We start from the raw sequence: 23,501 nt of genomic DNA on the forward strand, positions 1-23,501 counted from the left end.
GAAGCTGTACTCCGGCTCCCTCGGCCAGTAAAGTGAGATGAGCATCCCTTTACCTTTTTACTGTTCACCTTGGAGAGGAGTTGGTTAAGGGATCCTTTGCCTGAGCCTCTTGGTACACACAGGGGTGAGCCAGTGGCTGGAGCCAACATTGCTGGCGCTTCAACCCCAACTTAGTTCAAACTATGACTCCTATTTAAGAAACTGCTGAATGGGGTCATATAGTAAAATCAAACAAATTGCTGTGACTTCTTAAGAGACTAACTGGTTTATTACAGCACAAGCTGTCATGTGGGCAGTGCATGAAGTGGACAAGTCAGAGGTGGTAGTTAGGGAGAGGGAGGCAAGTTATTACGGTAAGTCCAGGTTACATCCGTTTCAGCCGTCCCCAACCTGCTAACAACTTGATGGGTGCTGCTGTCCTTTATTGTAGCAGCAGTAACTGAAGATCAGTAGTAGCTGCCTATTTAAACCTTTGCCCCTGAAGAGCATGATTTGCATTGGCAGATCTTCAGGGCTGGTTTCAGATTTTGCAAGCAGCAAAGAGCATGTGGGAAAGCTTGTGTCATAAGTCCAAGAAAAGAAAACTATTGGCGCTGGGAGCAGGCCAGCCTACTCAAGAGGAAAGGCTGAAGATCCCAGCATGTTGGGTCTGAAGGAGGTGGTACAGGAAGGGTCAGGCATCCAAAGGGGTGTCAGGCATCAGTGCTGACTGAGAGGCAAGTTCGAGTGACAGCCCACCAGGCTTCCTTGCATCTCAATAAATGCTCTCTCCAGTGCTTTCTGGTTGAACTTAGTACCTCAGTCTCTCAGCAAACACTCCCATCATGCAGGAATTGCTGCCTATTCCACTGAGACAAAAAAAAAATATAAAGAGTTCATCTGAGGTACTGTAATTACCGTACTTCAGAGGAAGTTGTCAGAGCAGCTACTTTTACAGCAGTCCAAAGGAAATAAAGAGGAAATGCCCTTCAAAGCCAATGCAAAGTCCCACAGCTCTCTAATTAAGGAAATGATAGGACTGCAGAGGCAGGAGCAGACAAAAAGGTAAGACTCGGATCTAGTAGATCTCAAGGTGGTTTGCAGTAGACCAGCAGTATTATTGTTTAACAAGTTAACAATAAAATGATTTTATCTGAGGCAGTTAACATAGCTTTCCTCAAGGCTTATTGGTGTTTTTTGATTATTTATGTGTATGATTTATATACCGGACATTAAAAAACTAAGTTTATAATGTGTTTTTCTTTATGTCACTGGGTAAAGAACTATGCATATTGATGGTGCTACTGCGTACGACAACAATTAGGAGAAAATATAAATCCTGTCAATGGTTAGCAGGGAACACCTACTGCAGAATATGAACAAAATTTTGAGAGGAGACTTGACTAATCAGTTTATTTCAATATTAAAATGCACCAACAGATATTGAGTGCAATAGCTCCTTCTTCCACAAGCAGATCTGCTGCAGGAAGTAAGAAAAACTTCAGTCACATGAAGATCGAACACTTATAATACAAAGGCTTTTGCATTTTCGTCCCTCTTCAAAGCAGAGGAAAATGCATTAGCAAAGCTCCAACTTCTTTCCTTGCAATTATGTGTCTATGCATTTTGCATTTGAGGCTGAATAGCTGTAAGGCAGCTTTTCATTCAGTGTGTACTGACAGTTGCATTCTTCTGCTGTGATTATCAAGTTATTTTTGCCTTTCACACTTGCAGGACCTTTTTTAAAATACATAAAAAGGTAAAGGTACCCCTGCCCGTACGGGCCAGTCTTGACAGACTCTGGGGTTGTGCGCCCATCTCACTTAAGAGGCCAGGGGCCAGCGCTGTCCAGAGACACTTCCGGGTCACGTGGCCAGCGTGACATCGCTGCTCTGGCGAGCCAGAGCCACACACGGAAACGCCGTTTACCTTCCCGCTGGTAAGCGGTCCCTATTTATCTACTTGCACCTGGAGGTGCTTTCGAACTGCTAGGTTGGCAGGCGCTGGGACCGAGCAGCGGGAGCGCACCCCGCCGCAGGGATTCGAACCGCCGACCTTTCGATCGGCAAGTCCTAGGCGCTGAGGCTTTAACCCACAGCGCCACCTGCGTCCCCTTTTAAAATACATACTTTGTCCCCCCAAAAAATCTAGGAAATGGGAAGTGAACCTTGAGTGGAGTTACTGAGACTTAAATACATGTCTCTTTTCTCATGAGAAATAACTTTTATTGAGTGTGTATAGTTCTGGACTTGCCCACTACCAGAATGCAGCCCTTGAGGGATTTCGACTGGGTTAATGCCTCAGCCCCAAACAGGTTCCTCACCTTGGTTTAAATCTATTGCTTCTCCTATTCCTTCCTTAAGTTGGACACTTTGTCTTGAAGAACGTCCTGAAAGGCACTCTTGGTCCTCAGAGCAGGTGTAGGGAACCTATGGCCCTTCCGACGCTGCTGAACTATACCTCCCAGCAGCCTCAGCTAACATGACAAGTAGCCATGGATACTGGGAGGTGTAGTTCAGCAACGTGTGGAGGGGCCAAATGTTCCCCACACCTACCTTAGAGCAGTCTTTGCCTTCCAGATTCTTCCAAAATTCAGGCTCATGTCTAGGTGTTGGGAAGTTCTGCCACTGTGTTACTTCCAGGGCAATTCAGGCTTCCTCTGCTCCAGTAAGTCCCAGCTCTAAGGGAAGAATGCTTGGTAGAGAGAGGCAAAAACTGCACCATGTGTACACCCTGAGTCCTACTAAGAGGTGTCCGGGCCAGGGTGTGTGTGTGAAGAGGTTAGAGGAGAAAAGAGGCGGAAATACTTTATAATCACAAACACTTGTGGACCTTAGAGACCCAGCATAGGCTTTGATTTTTAGACATTAGGCAGAGTGAATTTGGCGATGGGACTACCTCGTTAGCACAGCACAGCAGCGAAAATACAAGCTGGCCCTGCCTCCTCCTGAGGGAATGGGCAATGCCAAAGGATCTAGAATGCCCCTGCATACTCTACCAGAAAACCACTTTTTAATCCTGGCCTCTCACAAGGCAATACGTCACAGTGCCCCAGAAAACCACGGGGTCTCAAAGGGTAAGTATAAAAGTTCAGTAAGTCAATATACATACATACATATATATAATTTGACTTTAATTTACATGTCTCAAACAGGATAGAAGGCAAAGGCTTTTCTACCCTGATAAGGCAACCGTGAACTATGATAAACCGCAAGAGAATCAATCAAGGGAGAAGAAAATTCTACACAGGTTTGTAAAAGATGTACTTTGTCCCCTTCCCTCCCTCCCCTCCCTCTCCAGCCCACACACTGAGCTCTGTTTAGAGTCCATCTTTACCATTTTTTCTTGTGTTCATCCATGGAAACCCCCCCAGGTCCCAACGCCACAACAAGCAGCAGACCACCTATGACAGACATGGTCTGGAAAAAGTCATATTTGAGGAAATCGTGGAGAGGCCTGTAAGTGGGGACGCTCCAGAAGGCATTCTGGATCAGGTTGATGATGAAAAGCCAGATGACTAGGGTAAGAGCAGCAAGCTTGGTCTTGAAGCCAATGGCTACCAAAATGATAAGCGCCATGCCAAAGATGTCCTGGAAAATCTAGGGAGGAAGACAAAAACCACGCTTCAATTTAATGCATTCTTTGCTTCAATGGCTGGTGTCCCCAACTTGTTATCAACAACAGAGATCAGGCATGCACCCAAGTAAAACAAATGTTGTGACCTCCCCAACACATTATGAAAATGTGTACGTATTTTCTAATTTGACTTAATTTGTTCTAGCTCTGTGATTGCTAAGAACAGGCAAGGTGTTATGTAAGGTGATGCAACAGCACTCTCTGAACATTTGCTGGCCTATTCAGCCCAGTGGTGTTTGAAAAAGACCCTAGAGTAGGAGAGAAGTCAAATCTAGCAGATTCTCCATCCCCGGGTAAGTGACAAGGCTGCAGCAAAAGCCAAACTGAGTAGTTTCCTTTATTAATCAGAATAATGTCTTAAAGGGCCTAGTCTATTTACTATCTAGTGGTGAGGTAGCACACAATTGCCCAACTGAGTTTGTGCTTATTTCCATAGAATACCAGCCAATTTTGCAGACAGAGAAAACCCAACCAAGTCTTGTAATAGTGGATGCCACTCACAGTGAAGGCGCCAAGTTCGAAGTGCAGGAGTGTCATGAACATGAGAACCAGGAGCAAGCGCCCACCAAGCTGCATGTACTGCCGTGGTGAGATATCGTCCATGGTAGGGACTCCAGCAAACATGGACTTCCCCTCAGAACGAGATTCTGCAAGTAGCAGGAGCAGCCCACCTCCGAGAGCCAAATTCCTATGAGGGAGAAAAAACATAAGGGGTTCAGACAGTTTGGAGCTGGGGTCTGCAATGGAGGTATCAAGCAGCATATTCTGTAACACAGTAGCAACCATCACCTGGACCTTCTCATGATTCTGCTGCTTCCCTAACCCCACAATTTTTGCCTTCCTAACTGCTGGGATGCACCTGGTACTCTTTTTTCACACCTCTAAATGACACCTATGGCAACTCTGGCCTGCTTGACTTAATTAGGTAAAGGTAAAGGTACCCCTGCCCGTACGGGCCAGTCTTGACAGACTCTGGGGTTGTGCGCCCATCTCACTCAAGAGGCCGGGGGCCAGCGCTGTCCGGAGACACTTCCGGGTCACGTGGCCAGCGTGACAAAGCTGCATCTGGCGAGCCAGCGCAGCACACGGAAACGCCGTTTACCTTCCCACCAGTAAGTGGTCCCTATTTATCTACTTGCACCCGGGGGTGCTTTCGAACTGCTAGGTTGGCAGGCGCTGGGACCGAGCAGCGGGAGCGCACCCCGCCGTGGGGATTCAAACCGCCGACCTTTCGATCGGCAAGCCCTAGGCGCTGAGGCTTTTACCCACAGCGCCACCCGCTTGACTTAATTACTACCACTTAAAACCCCCTTCTGAGAGTCAGCAAACCTAGTTTACCTTACTTGATACAGGTATTTTTCTTTAACCTAGATTACAATATCTTTCTGGTAGATGGCTGCCCATTCACTCAGTGTTCTAAGATAACCCTGGCCAGATAACCCAAGGAGGTGAGGATTGGATATTCTTCCTGCAACCACTCCTGTGATTTAGCATAGACAATGAGAAAGCTCTCCATACTGGGCTCCTCCTCCAGTTTAATTTTTAAAGCCTTGCCTCTTAACTCTTGCCAGGACGTGGGTCCTGCCTTGCCTTCGGCTTTTATGGTTGGAGAGAGGCTGCTGGGTTCTTTATGGGGAGAGGGATCCTGCTTCTTCTGTGTTTTATTTGTTTGGGGTTACACGTTTTGCCTTTGGGGGGAGCATTCTGAGCTTTACTAAGTTTTCTTTTTTGAGATGGGTATTTTTGGTGCCTGTAAGTTTTATATTTCTAGATGTGCCACCTGGCTTATAACATTGAGAAGCCCCACTCTAGGACTTGTAAAATATTGAATAGTCCACAGCCCAAAGGGCTGAGTCATCCTTTCCCCAAGGCTGGCAGTTTTCCTCTATCGTAAGACTCTAATTTTCCCCAAGAGATTAGAGAGCCTGTTGTTTTGTCTCCCGACATGTGCTTGGAAACAGTAAGCAAAGACTCAGTGTCTGCCCCCCTAGGTCATGAATATAATTGGAAATGGACCTTTCATTCCAAGAACCCCTGAAAACAGGGCAAGTGTGAACCCTATCCTCATAGGGGTACAGAAATGTTTATAAAGATATTTTATTTTATTTATTTTATTTTATTTAGATTTTGGATTCTCAGAACCCTGTTTCCTAAGAAGAAGTGTATTTACTATCTATTGAACTAATCTGCGTCGAGTTGAAGCTTTTGTGTGCCTAAGCAGTTATGTTTTGTTTTTATAAATTACTGTTTTGGCTTTATCAGAGAAGCTGGGGCACCTCCAAATGCCTAGAAAATGAGAATTGTGTGTATTAATTATTATAAATAAGTTACCATTTGGACTAGTGGAAGCAACTATCTGAGAGTGCGAAACAGAGGTTTATAAAAAAAAAACCCTGCTTGGCTTTTGGCACAATCAAGATAGCATCTTTATGCAATAAGGAACAAGGACCTCCCTTTGGATTATTTTTTTTATGAAGAGAAACCTCTTTCAGCCTGTCAAGCACTTAAGGAGGGGCAGCTAGAAGAGGCCACTTGCAGACCCTGTAAGCTTTTTGTCTTTATACAAGAATTACTATGGTCACTTTTTCAATCTACAGGGACTGGTGACAACACTGTGAGAGTTCTGAGTGAAAGGAGCTTGAGTCAGAGCACAGTTGTATGCTCATGAAAGAGATTGCCTATAATGCGTGTGGTCACCATGACATTATCAAGTTGCACTATGTTGCTGAGCATAGCATCACTGGCCGGTAATCTTAGAGGTGGGATTATGTGCAATACAGCTTCCTTTCCCCCTTTATAAGCAACTTGTTTCCACCGTCAAACTAGCAACCAGCCTCTTCTTAGGCACACGAGTCAACCCTCTCTAACTTGTATAAGCGTACATGAAGGTATTTGGGTGTGAGAGAATGAGAGAAACTTTTCCCATATAAAAGATGAAGAACATCAAAATACCCCATCATGAATCCTCTGTGGAGTTACAACACAACATGCCTTCTGGTTTTAACTCACCTCATCAAGAACTTGAGGTCCCATAAAATACTGTAGGCAATTGTCTGAAAAACAAGAAAGCAATAGGTAATGATGAGGACACCATCATTAGTTTAGCTCAAGGGCTCTACATAATCTCCAGATTTCCTAGCCATGAACAGTTGTTGAGAGTTCCTAGAAAACAGCTTTGGGGGTAGGAGCCGCCTTTCATTGGGAGCTGGTGTGTGAGACTAATGTACACTTAGTTTACAGGAAGATTCTCAAGAGTGTGCAAATAGGCATTAAAATGAGGAATGCAATTTAATGTAAGCAAGTGAAAAATGATGCACGTTGGGGCAAACAAAATAATTCTAAATTTCACATATTGGGGAAATCCAATGAAACTGAATGTTGGAAGATTTAGGACAGACAAAAGAAGTTGTTTCTTCACACAGTGCAGTTAAACTAAATCCCCCCACCCAAGGTAGGGATGGCCATCAATTTGGAGTGCTTTAAAAGAGGATTGGACAAATTCATGGAGTATAAGGCTATCACTGGCGACTAGCCACAATGTCCATGTTCTGCCTCCACTGTCAGTCCGTGTGACTCTGAATACTGGATGCCGGGAATCACAGGTGGGCAGAGTGCTGCTATGCTCAGGTTCTGCTTCTGCACTGTGAGAACAAGATGCTGGACCAGATGGACCCTTGCCCTGATCCAGCAGGGCTCTTCTTACTTTCTTAGTGTAGTACAATAAATTATCACTAATGTACAATGAGAGTGGTAGCTGTGTTTGTCTGCTGAAACAATGAAGAGTCTTCAGCCACCTTAAAGACTGGGATTTATTGGCGCAGAAGCTTTTGCGGACTATTGCTCATTTTATCAGAAGTATGAAGAGTCCTGAGCCAGATGTGTACACACACAGGTACAGAGATAAGAGGTTTGCAAACACTGAGGCCAGGGAATAATTGAATGCAAGAAATAGCAGAAGACATTTCCCTGTTCCAGGCACAGCTCAAATGTGTACAAGCTAAGAAGAGAGTAGTCCATTCACAATGACAATTACTACTATCTTTCTAGTCTGTGGTTGCTGTTGTGACTAGATCAGTCTCTTCTTATCTTGTAAACTAGAGGAGACTAACTTGTGACTCTCCAAATATTGCTGGACAACAACCCCTATCACCCAGACTACTGGAAAAGTTGGCTGTGGCTAATGGGAGTTTGAAGTCCATCAATATTCAAAGTGCTGCAGGTCAGCTACCCCTATTCTATGCAACTGAACTTTGCAAAGAAATACTGGACAATTACTGCTGTCTTTTTGCTTATATTTATTTATTTCTTTTTGCATATTCTATCAAGTAGGATAACACTTTAGGCATCTAACGAAGTAGACTATACTCCAGGAAAGTACGTGTCACAATCAATCTCCTAGACTTGGCACACCTACTTTGCTGAAAACAACCAGAAAGTAGAATAATACTTTTGAACAACTTGCTCACGAGCTCAAGACTTGCCAAATGCTGCACTGGACCTATGGAATTCTGTATTTTGCCTTAAAGATGAAAAAAATGTTTTGCAAAGAGAAGCCATCGAGGAAGAAAATTGGGTCAAAACATGTTTAATAATTTAAGACTGATAATATAGTTAATGGGACGCGGGTGGCGCTGTGGGTAAAACCTCAGCGCCTAGGGCTTGCCGATCGCATGGTCGGCGGTTCGAATCCCCATGGCGGGGTGAGCTCCCGTCTTTCGGTCCCAACTCCTGCCCACCTAGCAGTTCAAAAGCACTCCTAAGTGCAAGTAGATAAATAGGTACCACTTTATAGCGGGAAGGTAAACGGCATTTCCGTGTGCTGCGCTGGTGCAGGCTCGCCACAGCAGCTTCGTCAGGCTGGCCACGTGACCCGGAAGTGTCCCCGGACAGCGCTGGCCCCCGGCCTCTTAAGTGAGATGGGCGCACAACCCTAGAGTCGAACACGACTGGCCCGTACGGGCAGGGGTACCTTTTAATATAGTTAATAAGCATTGTTTTTATAGTTAATGAGCATTGTTTTAGTGAAGCTTATTGGCAATAAGCATTGAATTGCTATCATTCGAAGTCTTTTACAATTGATCTTCGGCAATAAATACAGAACTTCATATAATTTCAGTATACCTCAAACCTTAACATTTTATTCCTATATGGCTCCATCACTACTTCTATTTTGGAGGGCAGATACAACCTTTCTGTTTAATCGAACCTCCTGCTTATTTAGACTGCTGTGAATTTTACTGCTTTCTACTCTGTTTATATTTTATAGTGTTTGTTGTTTGTTGATCTGAACTCTAGGAAGGAACAGAAGCATGTAAATAACTGTAAAGAAATGAAAACCTGATCCTCCTACCCTGATGCAGCTTGACTGGATCCAAGCATATCTTTTCACTCTGGGATCTAGATCTTGTTCCTTACACTTTCAACTCACCTGCATGAAAACGATTCCAAACAGGCCAAAGCATGCGTAAGGGACAAACTTTCTGGCGAGAACAAGCACACACCCAGCTAAAAGAACAAGAGAGAAGGTGCTTCAGGGACAACAGAAGAATTGCAACAAGGAAACAAAATACAGAAAATGTTTTCCACATGCCCATTTCCTACACTTGTCCTGAAGCAGCTTTAAATGAAGAATATGCTTCCCTCTTTGGTCCGTCTGGTGCCAATGTCAAGTCTCATTCTGGTTCCAGGTTAAGACCTGGTAATTTTCTCAGGCGTTTATAAACTGTTAATTTTCCAAGTTACTATTATAGTGGTTGGCTGCTCTGTGTTTTAAGATTACAGTAATTTACTGTTAACATAAGTAAAGAAGCCGTGAACCACCTTATTCTGCATGAGCATGCCCAAATATTAAGATCTTCTTTGGAGGACAATTCCTGAATTCCTGTCTTCTGAAGTGAGGCAGATGGAGAATGCTACTCTGCTGTGGTGCCTGGGTTGGAATACTTTCCACAAGGAAGCGTCTCTGGCACTGGGTGGATCTTTTTATTTGCCCAGCCTTTTTAGTTTAAACTGTTAGGTTTGGGTTTTTTTTATTCTAGAGCTGTAAACATTTGAGGTTACTATACTATCTTAGTGTGTCTAGTTTCAAAGATCAGGGCTTTGACAAATTTTGTGAAAACTAATGCTGTTTGATGTAAACATGAAACCTAGTTCCTAGTCTGCGCTCTAAATTTGGCCCTCAAGACAACTCACTCCCTGAAAGTTCTAGAAAGAATGCAAACATGTACTTGTGTCCCACCTTTGGCAGCAAGACCTATGGAGGATACCAGATCTGTGCCAGCCATTCTCCACCCAGTCACCAAAGGAAGAAGCCCTTACCTAGCTGCCCACACATGTTGATTAATACAAAAAGTGTGGCTAAGAGTGCACCGCTTCCCCATGACATGTTGATGTAGTCTCGTTGCTCATTCCACTGGAACCACATCCTGATGCCATCCTCCAAGAAGGTGCTAATCAGGCAGAGGTGAGCCAGATGAGGTAGGTAGTGCTTTGTCACACGCAAGAACTGGAGTGAAAGAAAGACAATATGAGAGACAGTACAGTGCCCCTAAATGGCTGCAGAAACGAAGGTCAGCCTTGACTTTGTCCAAATGATCTCTGGGTTCTTCTGCTCCACAAGGTGGCAAATATATACTACATATGTTCAACATCTGGAAGGCCAATTTATACATGCAAAAACAAGATACTGATGCTATAACTTGGTGTACTGGTCAAGTGTAGGTCGCTCCAAACACTTTCGTTTTCAGACTTGCTCCTGAATGAAACATGTAGACACGTGAAACTAATCTCTTACAGAGTCTGAGTTCGGTACTACTTATCATTTCCCCTCATATCAGGAGACAAAACAACAATATAGATTCTGCTGCTCACGGTAAATCCAAATGCTAAATCTATCTGTTTGAAGACGTCGTGGCTCCCGACTTATTTATTTTCTCTGCTCCCCAGCTCCCCCCTCACACACAAAATTCCTCTCAAGCAGCAGTTTGCAAACTTTTTCTTTTTTGCAAAGATAACTTAAAATGGCTAGTGGCCTTGATGGACTACTTAATAAACTTTCCCCCCTTCATCACCAGCAACATCAAAACCAGTTCCTGTTGATGTTGGCATCCATCTGTCTTAAGTGACAAAGAAGTGTCTCATATATAATGAAAATCATGGGCTTTGTTAGCCTGTTCAGCCTTGATCAAAATGGCCTTTGTCTATGTTATTGGGGGGCAGGGGAGGAAATCTAATACAGGGCAAATACAGATATCCCCACCCGTTCTGCATTATTCCCACAGACCGCCTGCATTAGGAGCGCCATCTACAGGGGGCTGTGGGGCGAGGGCCCTCCCCCAATATTTTCAAGGGGACTGCCCCCCCATTCCACAACAATCCTTAAAAGGACGCACCAGGACAAAATGCTTGGCCATGCCACATCCTTCTGAGAGTCGCCAGGAATGTGTCAGTGATAAACTTCGCCCTACATGCCTCTTTCACAAAGGTAAGGTTGAGGGTGGGGGATGGCAGGCCGAGTCAGCCTCACCGGGTTGGGGGCACTGTGCATGTGATATCATGCACATGTGATGGGCCCCCCAGTATTGGATGCAACTCAGCACGTTTGGCCTGAATGCAGCTTTCAGGGAAGTTTGAAACTTCTGCTCTAGAGAACCTTTATGTTCCTTCTAGACTAAGATTGGGATAATTATTTTTCGCTCTATAAGACGCACCAGACCATAAGACGCACCTAGTTTTTGGAGGGGGAAAACAAGAAAAAAATATTCTGAATCCCAGAAGCCAGAACAGCAAGAGGGATCACTGTGCAGCGAAAGCAGCAATCTCTCTTGCTGTTCTGGCTTCTGGGATAGCTGTGCAGCTGCATTCGCTCCATAAGACGCACACACATTTCCCCTTACTTTTTAGGAGGGAAAAAGTGAGTCCTATAGAGCAAAAAATACGGTAATTATCAGACCACTTAATTTTCACTTTCCACACTATTTCCCCAGCTCAATGCTTTCTGGCTGAATGGAAGAAGTATGCTTGTCTAATCTGTGCTAAAAAAAACCAGGCCCATATTATTCCCATTAACATGGCCTATCTTGTCTGTCCCCTTGTAGAAAAGCCAATAGATTGTTGTTTCCCAATCCAACCAATGAACCACATACTGTTTTCTCAGTGTTAGAAATTCTCCTCCAAGAATGCCAAAGAAAACTCATACGCACAAAACAGAAATATTTTTGGAGATGCATAACATGGAATAAAACTCTACAACCAATTAATTATACATGCAAATTCCAAGCACCTTCATTCTGCTTTGGCTACTTCTTGGGTGCCTTTGCTCGCTGTGTGATTCCTCTCTGCATTAAGATCTCACTATTTTTACAGGCCTAGAAAGCAAACAATGTATTCCCATGTCATGGGAGGCTCCTTTGACCATAATAAAACTAGGTGGTAAATTTGAAAATAATATTTATCTCCTCCTAACTTCCCTCATAGAGTTGTTGTGAGGGTAAATAATAAATGTAAACTGAGAATCACCATGGAGATTGTTGTCTGCAGGGTACCATGACCCTCATAATTTCCTCCAAAGAGTAGCAGCACCCTGCAGAGAAGATTTTGAGGTGCCCCAAGAGAAGATGAAAGGGAAGACTTGTTGTGTGAACTGAACTTTGCACGTACAACACTGATTACACCCGGTGTCATTCAAAATTGTGAGCCCTAAAGGGATGATACAACAACAACAACAACAACAATAATATTGATCCATGCAACTTTACAGTGGAAGCAATAGTGGATGCAGAAAAAAGTGTATCCAAGCCCAATTCCTACTTTTTTCTTTCAGTGGTAAAGCAGCAGCTCCCTTCACTGTCCACAAATGATCCTTGCATGGTAGAGGGCTGAGATCAGAGAACATGCTTCACATGATTTTGTTCTACAAATCCAATCTACTACCACCCTTGGATCTTTTGTGGGAGGAAAACGACTGCCCCTTCAACAGTTGATGAGCCCCAGACAGTACAGCACATTCCATGGCAGCATGAGGTTAGCATACTAGCACAACACTGGCCCCACTATTTTTATGCAAGGATCATTAGTTTTGTTAGAGACCCTCTCCTACCCCCATGGCCCTGCAGACTTCAACAATAAAGGAAGCAATAGTACGCTGCATCATTTAAATTGCAATCTTATGCATACTAATTTAGAATTCAACTGCTGAATTCAAATGGCTTTACTCCCAGGTAAGCAAAGCACAAGGCTACAGCTGCCAACACTTAATTGTTTTGATGAATTAAAAGACTTTTAATTGATTTCAACGTGTACTCTGATTAAAAAGGCAAGTCAGTGGTGAGGTTTTGAATTATTTTACACTCAAGTCCTTAATAAAAACGGTGCATGGTAGGCACCACTTTAGAAGAGGCATCTCTCACATAAGAAGGAATGCTTCTCCTAAGATGGAACCAGACAGGACACAAATAGACTAATTTATCAACTAAGTAACCTTCCCTTCCCATTCTCGAACTATTGTTTGTTCAAATGAAGAACATATGCAGATTTAACTGATTTAATAAAACACCATATGATTGGTGAATACTTCTTTTAATTAAAAATTATGATTAATTGATGAAGCTTTCTTTTCATTACCAGTTCTAAGTGATATAAAGTTCACAGTCTTAAGAGCAACTTCTGGTGTTGCTTTATGTGGAGAACAAGAAGTGCAAGTCACTTCATATTCCTCAGGCAACATGTAACTTCAGAAAGTTGCCCTCAATGAGGCCCACCCATTCTGCCTTGGTACATGTCACAACATTTATGCTTACCATTCCAATTGCATGCAACTGAGTTTACAAACTTGAGTTTAAAAACTCAGTGTTTGTAAACCTCCAATTTACAAATTATGTTGACGTTTACATGTAGATAAAACTCATGATCAGAATGGGCCACAAGGCTGCAATCCTATGAATTTGTCCAGGAATATGCTATACTGAACATGGGAACAACTTTCAAATACAAATACACAGGACACTGATGAACCTGTTTTTCACCAATATAATTTTGTCTGCATTATATACCTAAATCTATCATGCAAAAATTAAATCCATTTATCCAAAATGCCCTGACTGCTAGAAAGATAATCAAGGCACAAAGATAGCCAAGGCAACAAAAATAAAAAACGTTTTGTTCATTTTGGCTGACTAATGGACCATGTGACTGGTTGAATTTGCCAAAAAGGTTAAGAAAAAACAACAGGTATTATGTTATAACCTGTAGATATACAAGGAAGCTCTTTAATAACATATTTTAAAAATGCACTTGATGGCAAAGAGTTGATAAATCCCATTTAATGTAAGAGTGCACACACATAATCACACCTTTTCATTCCAGATTAACCTGGAAGAATTGTCTTCACTTTGCATAGCTCAATGCACACAATCATTGACACAAATCAGAAACCCATTCTAAGCCTACATATGCATTGTTTTACTCTCCAGTACTTATTGTAATTGCAGCTGTGGACAAAGTACAATGGCCAACTTTATGTAGGTATTATTACGCACAATTATTTGATGTATGAAAATAGCCACAACACTTAAGGGTTGTTCCTGGTGGCCAAATCAGTGCTAAAATCACTTCCACCTAGTTGGATTCCACACCAGTAATGTCAATATATAGTACAGTTAAATGTGGCTTTTCCGATGTTGTTGGACCACAAGCTTAACATGAGTCAATGTTGTGATACATCAAAAGTAGTATAGTGTCCATATCAAGGGAAGTAATAGCACTGCTCTATTCTGCCTTGGTTAGACCACAGCTGAAGTGCTGTTTCCGATATCTAAATTTCTCCATGTGTGTTTTGCTACTGGTGCAGGTCCAATTGCAACCACATTGAGATTTCGGGGCACCATTTTGGTAACTGACATCTCCATCAAGCCAGCTGATTCGAACACACTCCTCCATCATTACATCAAATAAACTAAGTGCAAGGCTGAATACAGATATATTTGACTGTGTTGCAGACTTTTCACAGGCCACCTAAATGGAGCTCACGAACTACAGTTTAAAAACCTTACTCCATGTTAATACTATTTCCATTTCCACTGTGTGTCTCCTTGCATACTGGGCAAATGAATAAGAGCAAGCTACATATAGTTTAGATAATAGAATTATAGAATTGTAGCATTGGAAGGGATCTGAGTCATCTTGTCCAACCCCTAGGCAAACATACATTCCACTGTGGTGACCATAACCTAGGTTTAAGGTGCCATTTGGCTCCTAGCTTATATTAAGTTTCTAACACTGACTGTGTCCAGTTCTGGGCACAATTTAAGAAGGAGGCTGACAAGCTGGAACGTGTGCAGAGAAGGGCAACCAAGATGATATGGAATCCAGGCCTGATAGTAAGACCTGTTTCAACAGTGGAATGGACTCCCTAGGGAGGTGGTGGACTCTCTGTCCTGGGAGGTTTTTAAGCAGAGGTTGGGTAGCCATCTGTCTGGTTAGATTTAGCTGAGATTCCTGCATTGCAGGGAGTTGAACTAAATGACCCTTGGGGTCCCTTCCAGCTCTACAATTCTGTGATGCTATGAACTCCTACCACCCCTCAGCACGCTGGCTGTGACCAAAAGTGGTTGGAATTCAACAACATCTGGGAGGATTAGACTCCACATCCTTGATAAATAAAAACCACGTCACACAGGGCTGGTGCAGCATGAAGCCAACTTTGCACCAGCTCTTGGTACTTCCAGGAGGCTGGGGGAACGATTGACTGTCATGGCCCTTCCCAGCATCGGCCTTTTGCTGCTGCCAGCCTCCTCTGGAGTAAGGATATGGGGGCCAGTTGTATGTCACCTAGCCTGAAGAGAGGACCCTTTTTCCTGTAAACTGCATTTTAAACCAGGCTCCTTGAGGACAGGAAGACCAGTACTGTACTGGAAACTTCACTGTCAGTTAACTCATTTCACTTTGTCTTTAAGCCTCACTTGCAGTTATTTTGCAATACCGGATTTATTCTGTTGTCCTTTCTGAATAACTGGCATGCTCTATATTTGGCAAATTTTTGGAATGTTTGCGCAGCTCTTTGTGGGGGTAAAGGAGGTAAAGGAGGTAATGACCAAATGGGCCATAGATCTTGGGTACAATCTGGACTTCGCCAGATGGGAAAAACTCTGGAATAAGGATATGAAATTCACAGCATGTGTTGACCTTCGAGAGAACCTACAAAAAATGATGTACAGGTGGTACCTTACCCCTGTGAAACTAGGAAAAATGTACAAGACGGGGGACAAGACTTGCTGGAAATGTAAGGTGAAAGAAGGAGACTTCCATCATATGTGGTGGGCCTGTGAAAAAGTAAAAAGGTTTTGGGGGCTTATTTATGACGAATTAAAAAAAATTTTGAGATACACCTTCCCCAAAAAGCCGGAAGCCTTCCTTTTAGGGATGGTTGGGAAGGAGATTAGGCAAGAGGACCAAACCATGTTCCAATACGCAACGGTAGCCGCCAGGATATTGCTAGCGAAAAACTGGAAAACCCCTAATATTCCAACCATCAGAGACTGGCAATCCAAATTATTTGAGTATATAGAGCTAGCAAGGATGACACAGAAGATCAGGCATCAGAAAAATGGAAAATGGAAAATTTATTAATGACTGGAGTAAATTCCTTACATATATGGAAACAAATTTAGGAAACATTAAAATCACAGTAGGTGATATATAAAGTCTGAGAGGTGTAAACAAAGGAGATAAAAAACACCCCGCAGGAAGATAGCGTGGGATTACAACTCAAGCCGTTTCTGAAGGGAAGTCAATCACTGTTAGGGGATGGGTGGGTGTTTTTTTTCCCCCCCTCTTCTTTTTCTTTTTTGTATTTGTTGGAGGGTTTGCACCTGTGTCTTCGTTACTTTTTGTCTGTTTTTTGTATGTATTGTAATATTGCTGCTAGGAATCTGTTTCGAAAATGTAAAACCAATTAAAAAAAAAAAAAAAACCACGTCACACAGGGCTGGTGCAGCATGAAGCCAACTTTGCACCAGCTCTTGGTACTTCCAGGAGGCTGGGGGAACGATCGACTGTCATGGCCCTTCCCAGCATCGGCCTTTTGCTGCTGCCAGCCTCCTCTGGAGTAAGGATATGGGGGCCAGTTGTATGTCACCCAGCCTGAAGAGAGGACCCTTTTTCCTGTAAACTGCATTTTAAACCAGGCTCCTTGAGGACAGGAAGACCAGTACTGTACTGGAAACTTCACTGTCAGTTAACTCATTTCACTTTGTCTTTAAGCCTCACTTGCAGTTATTTTGCAATACCGGATTTATTCTGTTGTCCTTTCTGAATAACTGGCATGCTCTATATTTGGCAAATTTCTGGAATGTTTGCGCAGCACTTTGTGGGGGAAAAGTGGCATATAAGTAAACTCAACCAACCAACCAACCCAATCCTTTTAGTTTTCCCACCCAGAGTCAATTCGCCCATCCGCTCCCTCATGCCTTAGGCTCCAGATCATGCCCGGCGGGATACCTTTTGGCACGTCTGAGGCAAGACCGGCAACACGAGCTTCTCACCCCCCCCCCCCCCAGATGCAGGCCTAGATCACCTCACTCGTGCGTGGGCCATGCTAGGGCAGCAAGCTAACTAAGGGGCTGCAGGGCAGGCCCCTAGGCACGCTTTCCAGCCGCTTTCCAGCCCTCGGAATTTCCCGCCTGAGGCAGCTGCCTCGCGCTGCCTCACGGCAGGGCCGGACCAGCGAGGAGAAGCGAAAGCGGCCGTGCCTGAGGAGAAAAGTTCCTCCCGAAAAAGGAGGCAAGCGGCTCACGGGGCTGCCGGCCTCCTTCTCTCAGGAGGACGCCCCTCCCTCCCTCCCTCCCTCGGGCCGAAGCGACGCCGCTGTGCCCTGGCCTCCGCAGAACCCGGCCTCTGCCCTCCGCGCCCCTCGCCAGCAGAGCGGGCCTTCCACAGAGGACGCTTCTCCCCCTCACCGCCGCCATCTCCCCGCCCGCGAAAGGCAGGCGAACGGGAAGGGAAGAAAGAAGCGAGGAAAATGGTACCTTCCCCCAGCTCGCCCTCCCCTCCTCTCCGGCAAAGATGGTACAGCCCCCAGCACGCGGCTCATTCGGCCGGCCGCGCCGCGGAATTCCATCCGAGGAAGGGAGGGGAGGAACTCACCTGATCGGCCAGGTCTTCGGCCGCCCCCATTACATCGCCGCTGGGCGCCATGGTCCGCTGAAGCGAGGCTCGGCCACGCGCGCGCGCCTTCTCTTTCTCCCTGCCTCCCCCTCCCCTCCCCCCCCCCCCGCACCTCCCTGAGGGGCTCCACGAGTAAGTGGGCGGAGCCTGAGCTCAACCAACCGCAGGCCGAGCCAGCTCCTTTCCCAACCCCTCCTCCAGATCGCCGTGCGGTTTAAGGCCGCGATTGCTACGGTGGCCGACGAGGCGCTTGTTACAATCAGAGCTCCGGCATTCACAGCAGTCAATTTTTCCCGCCCTCGCCTCCAGGGTCAAAGGTCGGGGTAACGTCCCTCTGCGTCCACTTGACGCGACTGTCAATCCCAGCTCTCGGCTCTCAGTGCAGGCTCAAGCTGTCTGTCACTCCTACTTTCCCGCCCCCCGTCTCAATGGGTCAGCTCAGCTTCCGCCAGGACAGCGTCTCACCCGCCGCCGGCTGCTTGTTGCCGTGGCAACTTCGCTTAAGCGCCGACTGGCGAGTCAGGCTAATGCGTGAGTGCCACGTATATACAAGGCCTGCTTTCCCTTCAGATGAAGTAATAAAAATCGTTGCCTTTAAAACATATGCGAAGCGTATTTCGCCTCTCAGAAAACGCAGTCTCTCCTCAGAAAGTTGCAACTCCCAGCATTTTCATGAAATCAAAATCGAAAACTGATGCGGAAATGCGAGGAACTGAATTTAAGGCTGGGAAACAAACTAAGATTAATCGAAACGGGCGGATTCACTCGTATCCTTTGACCTGGCAAAATGCAGACAGGAGGGCGGCAGGCAGGCAGGAGGCGGCGAATGCGATGGCAGGAGGGTTGAGGGGACGATTCCCCCCTCGACTGGTGCTGAAATAACTTCAAAGCAACCCATTACAGTCTACTGCAGCCGAACCGAATGGCCCCTCTGGAATTTGCCGCACGCATGCACACATACACATGAATTTATAGATCTGTCTGTTTTGCAACCCAGAGCTGAAATACATGACCCTTCACACACAAAACAAAATAAAAAAATTCCTTCCAGTAGCACCTTAAAGACCAACTAAGTTCGTGCATGCACACGAAAGCTCATACCAATAACTAACTTAGTTGGTCTTTAAGGTGCTACTGGAAGGATTTTTTTTATTTTGTTTTGACTATGGCAGACCAACACGGCTACCTATCTGTAACCCTTCACACACAGGCAGTATTGTACAAGAATACATGCAAGCCAGGGCAAAAAATAAATAAATAGGGGGGCATATTCTGATGAGGGGGCAAGCGTTGTTAAACTTCTGAAAGAAAAAAATATTAGGTGGCATAGGTACTGTGGGGGGCACTGTTGTAAATAAAAATATGCCCTTTTCCCTTATGGGGTATCCAAGAGCCCATACAGAGTCCTTACATAGGTTCCCTATTGGTAGGAGAAAATAACAGAGGCCAGCCAGAGAATATTGAGAAGCAAAGCAGCTAGTAAGCTTGATCTTTATTGATCTGTTGCAACAGGGTGCTCCCCTCACACGCAGGAGAGGAAGAGGACCCCCAAAAATGCTCTGCAATGGCTTATAAAGACTTTTGAAATTCCCATCCTGTAGATCAAGACCACCCCCAGAAACATTATACATACATCACAGAAGGGGTGTAACCTAAGACCACCCCTCAGATACATCCCATCTACATCACAGAAATTTAAATGTTTTTCTCTTTTCCTTGTTTATCTACTGTCTGGCAGGTCACTTGATTGGGTTTCCTTGGCAGCCTGGCCGGTCTTTTGTAGTGATAAATACTTATTCAAACACCCTTAAGACAGGATTTGTGAAGCAAAAAACAATGGGGAGGCTTTTCCACTTTGACCATGCAGAGAAACATTTGCTCGGTTTAGGAATCAAAATGGTTCCAGGTTGGCCTTCCTGTGCCGATCTATGTACGTGCGGTTATGAACATTGCCATATATCTAAGACCATAAAATTCCTATCACAGCCCCCAGCCCCCACCACATGCCCATGCAGGGGCTGGGCACCCACAAATTTTCATGCTGGGACTGTGCACGTGGCAGGGACGTGCATGTCTGATGTCAGCATGCTCACTGGCGCAAGAATTTGACATCAGCAGGGACCAGCATAGAACCCTGTGACATCCCACATGCCATGTTTTTTCAGGATGATGACAGACCCTCTAGGCATCCCTATTTTCCAGGGACGTCCCTGTATTAGAGAAGCTGTCCCGGTTTCTGATTTGATCCTGCAATCTCCCACTTTTCCTTAAAATGTCCCTATTTACATTGGAGAAATGTTGGAGGGTATGGAATTATCTCCCCCCCCCCCGAGCCGTCTGAAAGGAAACCTGTACTGTATAGGAAAGTTTTTTTAAATGTTTAATGTTTTATTATGTTTTTATACAGTATATGTTGGAAGCTGCCCAGAGTGGCTGGGCAACCCAGTAAGATGTGTGGGGTATATATAAATAGTAAAATATTCTTATGTAATGGGATGTCCCTATTTTCATTAGAGGAGTGTTGGAGGATATGTGATGAGGAACTCTTTGGTGGACAGCATTTACCCACCTCAAAAAAATGTCAAAGATTGTAGACAGGAGGCTCTGAGATTACATAGAATCATAGAATTGTAGAATTGGAAGGGACCCCGAGCGTCATCTTGTGTCCAACTCCCTGCAACGCAGGAATCTCAACTAAAGCATCCATGACAGATGGGTGCAAGCTCCCTTTGTTCCTTGGGTGCAGCTCATCACGCCCTCAATATCTGAATTCATTTAAAGTAGCTTTGGTGTTCCCTTACCACCTTTTTTCCTGTCTTGAGCTGCAGCTCCCTCCTTGGGGAAAATAGGCTAATATTAGAGACAATTTAAGTGGAAGCATTTCACATAAATACAGACTCGGGTCATTGTCATAGCTGTCAACATTTCCCTTTTTTTAAGGGAAATTCCCTTATTCCAAATAGGATTCCTCGCAAGAAAAGGGAAAAGTTGACAGCTAAGGTCATTGCTATTCATTTCTATGGAGGAAAGAAAAAGCAGCATTGTGTTCATGCCCTCTAGCGGTTGAGACTGTGCAGCACTGGAATGATTACCGGTACATAACTTTACAAAGGAAGGAAGAAAGGAAGGAAGGGGGGAGGAGAAGGGAAGGAAGGGTTAAGGGAGAGGAAGACGTAGAATTACAGCGGTAAATTTTGTTTGATTTAGGGTGAAAGTGAAAAGGGGAATGAATTTAAATTTAATTGGTTAAAAGGGTTGTTGAATAATTGTTTTAAAAAAAAAGGATGCAAAAAGGGGAAGGTATGGGGAAGTCCGAGAAAAGAGGCTTATGAAAATAAGGTTAAGAAATTATGAATTTATGTGTTTGTTTGAATGTTGTTTCTGTTGTGTTTTATAAAATTGGAAAACTAATAAAAATTTATATATAAAAAGGAAGGGAATAGAAGAGAAGAAAACCACCCTGAAAAGGCCCATTAAAAAAGAAATGAACAACTGGTGGGGGGCAGGCAAGGAGCATTGGTGGGCTGGGTGCCCCAGAGGCTGTCTGAGCACATGCTGCTCATATGCTATTCTGAGGCCTCCTGATTTACATGAAATTTAACAGCTATATAAGAACCATCTTTGGGGTGGCCAAACCAGTAAGGGAATCTCCCAATTTCTTCTACACTACTATACCTGCCACTGCTCCAGCCGCCTAATTAAAGGAGGGAAGAGGTGAAGGAGATGCTGTAGGCTAGATGGGGAGGCCTCAGGTTAGTCTTGCATTCTGCCTTTTTATCACACTAAAGGTGACAGAAATATGCTTGTATTAGATAAGATGCTCAGTATGATGGAGGAGAAAACTGGGTAGAGAGGAGGCAAGGATCTGCAGAGGAGGGACATAATATATTACTGTATGGTGTCATTCCCCAGGTCTCACTGGGGTATACAGTGGTGAGGGGCATGATGACAGCTGCAGAACATGAGGTGACCCCGTGACAACAGAGATAGTACCTGAGTAAAATAATCTACCCCAAGGCCTAAACAAGACATGGTACAGGAAATGCATAAGTGGGATTTTCCACATTTTTTAAAAGAGTCAATAGCAAGGGAGATATTTAGATTAGGATTGCACAACTAAGGAAGGGGGAACCTTTTCCCCTGTGCCATTTTTCTATCTATGCATCCAAAGCTGCTATATATTCCTCGAAAGGAGGAGGAGGTACAATACAATATACAATACACCGAGGTCATAATGATACACAGTATGCTATGCTAGATTCCAGAAGGTGGTGCTAGGGGATTTCTATTCAGCCCATGATTGTGGCTTTTCTTTGTGCTGTTTGACATCTATAGGAAACCACCGTCTGAGATTGTAAGGGGATGTGGGCTGAGTACAATGTTGGCACCTGGCTCTGCTCCTTTTCATCTGACTCAAACAGATTGGCCTTGGGGCTCAATCAGTGCCTGGGAGCTGTGAAGAGATTTATTTGGTTAAATTATAATTATAAAATGTAGTTTTATAATTAAAAATTGCAGCATTGATGATGCACAGGTCTTGTAGATTTGAGGTGTTTCTACATGCCCCTTAAGAACAGGTCTTAAGGGTGCCACATTCCTAAAAGGAAACACAAACCCTGGAGGAGCACCTGGAACCCCTGGAATTTTGCACTGCTCAGAGATTGGGGTGGCATGTGACAGTGCAGTGGTGGAGCGTATGCTAACGCTGCCTGGGGCAGGCATGTGGGACGTGCCCCCAAGGGATGCAGGGCACAGAGTGAGCCTGCTGTGGCTTGCCTTTCAAAGCAGCATAGAGCACACACTTGAGTGCTTCGGCCCAGGCAAAGAGAGGGGCAGGGAAGCTGCTGCCAGCTCTCCTCTCTCTTTGCCCAGCTCAGGCTTGACCTGAGGGTGGAGCTGTGGCTGGTGGCATTGGGCCATCACACAAGGAAGCTGCCTCTGCAGCTCCCTCACACACTGAAGCAAGGATCCAATGAGGGAGCCTGTTATGGGGGCACCAGTTTGTGCCCCCTCAAAATATGTGCCCAGGGTGCCAGAGAGTCAAGATGACTAGATGGAAAATAGTCATACCATGGGCAAAATTTCCTTATTTGTATAACTTATTTCCCTATTTGTATAACTTAGTAATTCCAAAATATAGACGCGCTTTTACTCTCACAAGATTGAATATACTGCCTTCAGCTGTACTCGAGGGACAATTCCAAAAAATTCCACTTGAAAAATAGTTACGTGCCTGTGGAGATGGCAGTACTGAATCAGTGGCTCGTGTCCTTCTGGCCTGCACTCTATATAAAGATTTGAGGAGTGAGGTTATCGCCCCTCTATTATTGTCCATTCTGGGTCACCCAACCACTGTTACAGCAAGATGAGCAGGTGACACCAAAGGTTGCAAAGTTTTTAACTGGGGCAATTAGAATAAGATCCATTATTTGACTATTGATACAAACCCCAAAAATGTATTTTATATAATTGACTTTTTACCTTTATCCTCTGTATACTGCATTCTGCTTGTTTTATTGCTATTATGGCTGGTGGCTGATGCAAATAAAGATCCATTCATTCAATATGTGCCCGGGGCCGCAGCCCCCCCCCCCCCCGCTACACCACTGCAATGGTATGTTTCTTCATCCTTGGAGCAGTCTTATGTGCCACCTGAAACCTGCGTAGCAGCTAGTAAGGCAACTGTCTGTTCCCTCTCACATTCAATCTTCAGACCACAACCAAAG

At 44.6% G+C, this 23,501-nt stretch overlaps 1 protein-coding gene and 1 long non-coding RNA gene across 3 annotated transcripts; both read right to left on the reverse strand.

The window, feature by feature from the left end:
* Nucleotides 1-1,378: 1,378 nt before the first annotated feature.
* LOC307206741 (surfeit locus protein 4-like) lies at nucleotides 1,379-17,888 on the reverse strand. 2 transcript variants are annotated; one of them, XM_079960135.1, is made up of 6 exons: nucleotides 17,755-17,888; nucleotides 9,934-10,120; nucleotides 9,044-9,120; nucleotides 6,625-6,668; nucleotides 4,117-4,303; nucleotides 1,379-3,578 (listed from the first exon to the last, which is right to left on the reverse strand). In XM_079960135.1, exons 1-6 carry the CDS (start codon nucleotides 17,803-17,805, stop codon nucleotides 3,312-3,314), a joined length of 813 nt encoding a protein of 270 aa, XP_079816261.1. In that variant the 5' UTR covers nucleotides 17,806-17,888; the 3' UTR covers nucleotides 1,379-3,311. The 2 variants fall into 2 exon arrangements, with proteins under 2 accessions (XP_079816261.1, XP_079816262.1); XM_079960136.1 differs by lacking the exon at nucleotides 17,755-17,888 and adding an exon at nucleotides 11,897-12,047.
* On the reverse strand, nucleotides 7,898-8,913 carry LOC307206793. The gene is made up of 2 exons (XR_013834499.1): nucleotides 8,585-8,913; nucleotides 7,898-8,214 (listed from the first exon to the last, which is right to left on the reverse strand). It is a non-coding gene; the product is annotated as an uncharacterized lncRNA (long non-coding RNA).
* Nucleotides 17,889-23,501: the final 5,613 nt, after the last annotated feature.

The sequence above is a fragment of the Podarcis cretensis genome, assembly GCF_951804945.1.
Source record: "Podarcis cretensis genome assembly, chromosome: 17".
NCBI lineage: Eukaryota > Metazoa > Chordata > Lepidosauria > Squamata > Lacertidae > Podarcis > Podarcis cretensis.

Coding starts and splice junctions, on each gene's coding strand:
- LOC307206741 (XM_079960135.1), bottom strand. CDS start 17,805: ATGGCGCCCAGCGGCGATGTAATGGGGGCGGCCGAAGACCTGGCCGAT. Junction 6,669..9,043: donor TTGGAATCGTTTTCATGCAG/GTGAGTTGAAAG, acceptor CTTGTTTTTCAG/ACAATTGCCTACAGTATTTT. Junction 4,304..6,624: donor GACCTCAAGTTCTTGATGAG/GTGAGTTAAAAC, acceptor TCTCCCTCATAG/GAATTTGGCTCTCGGAGGTG.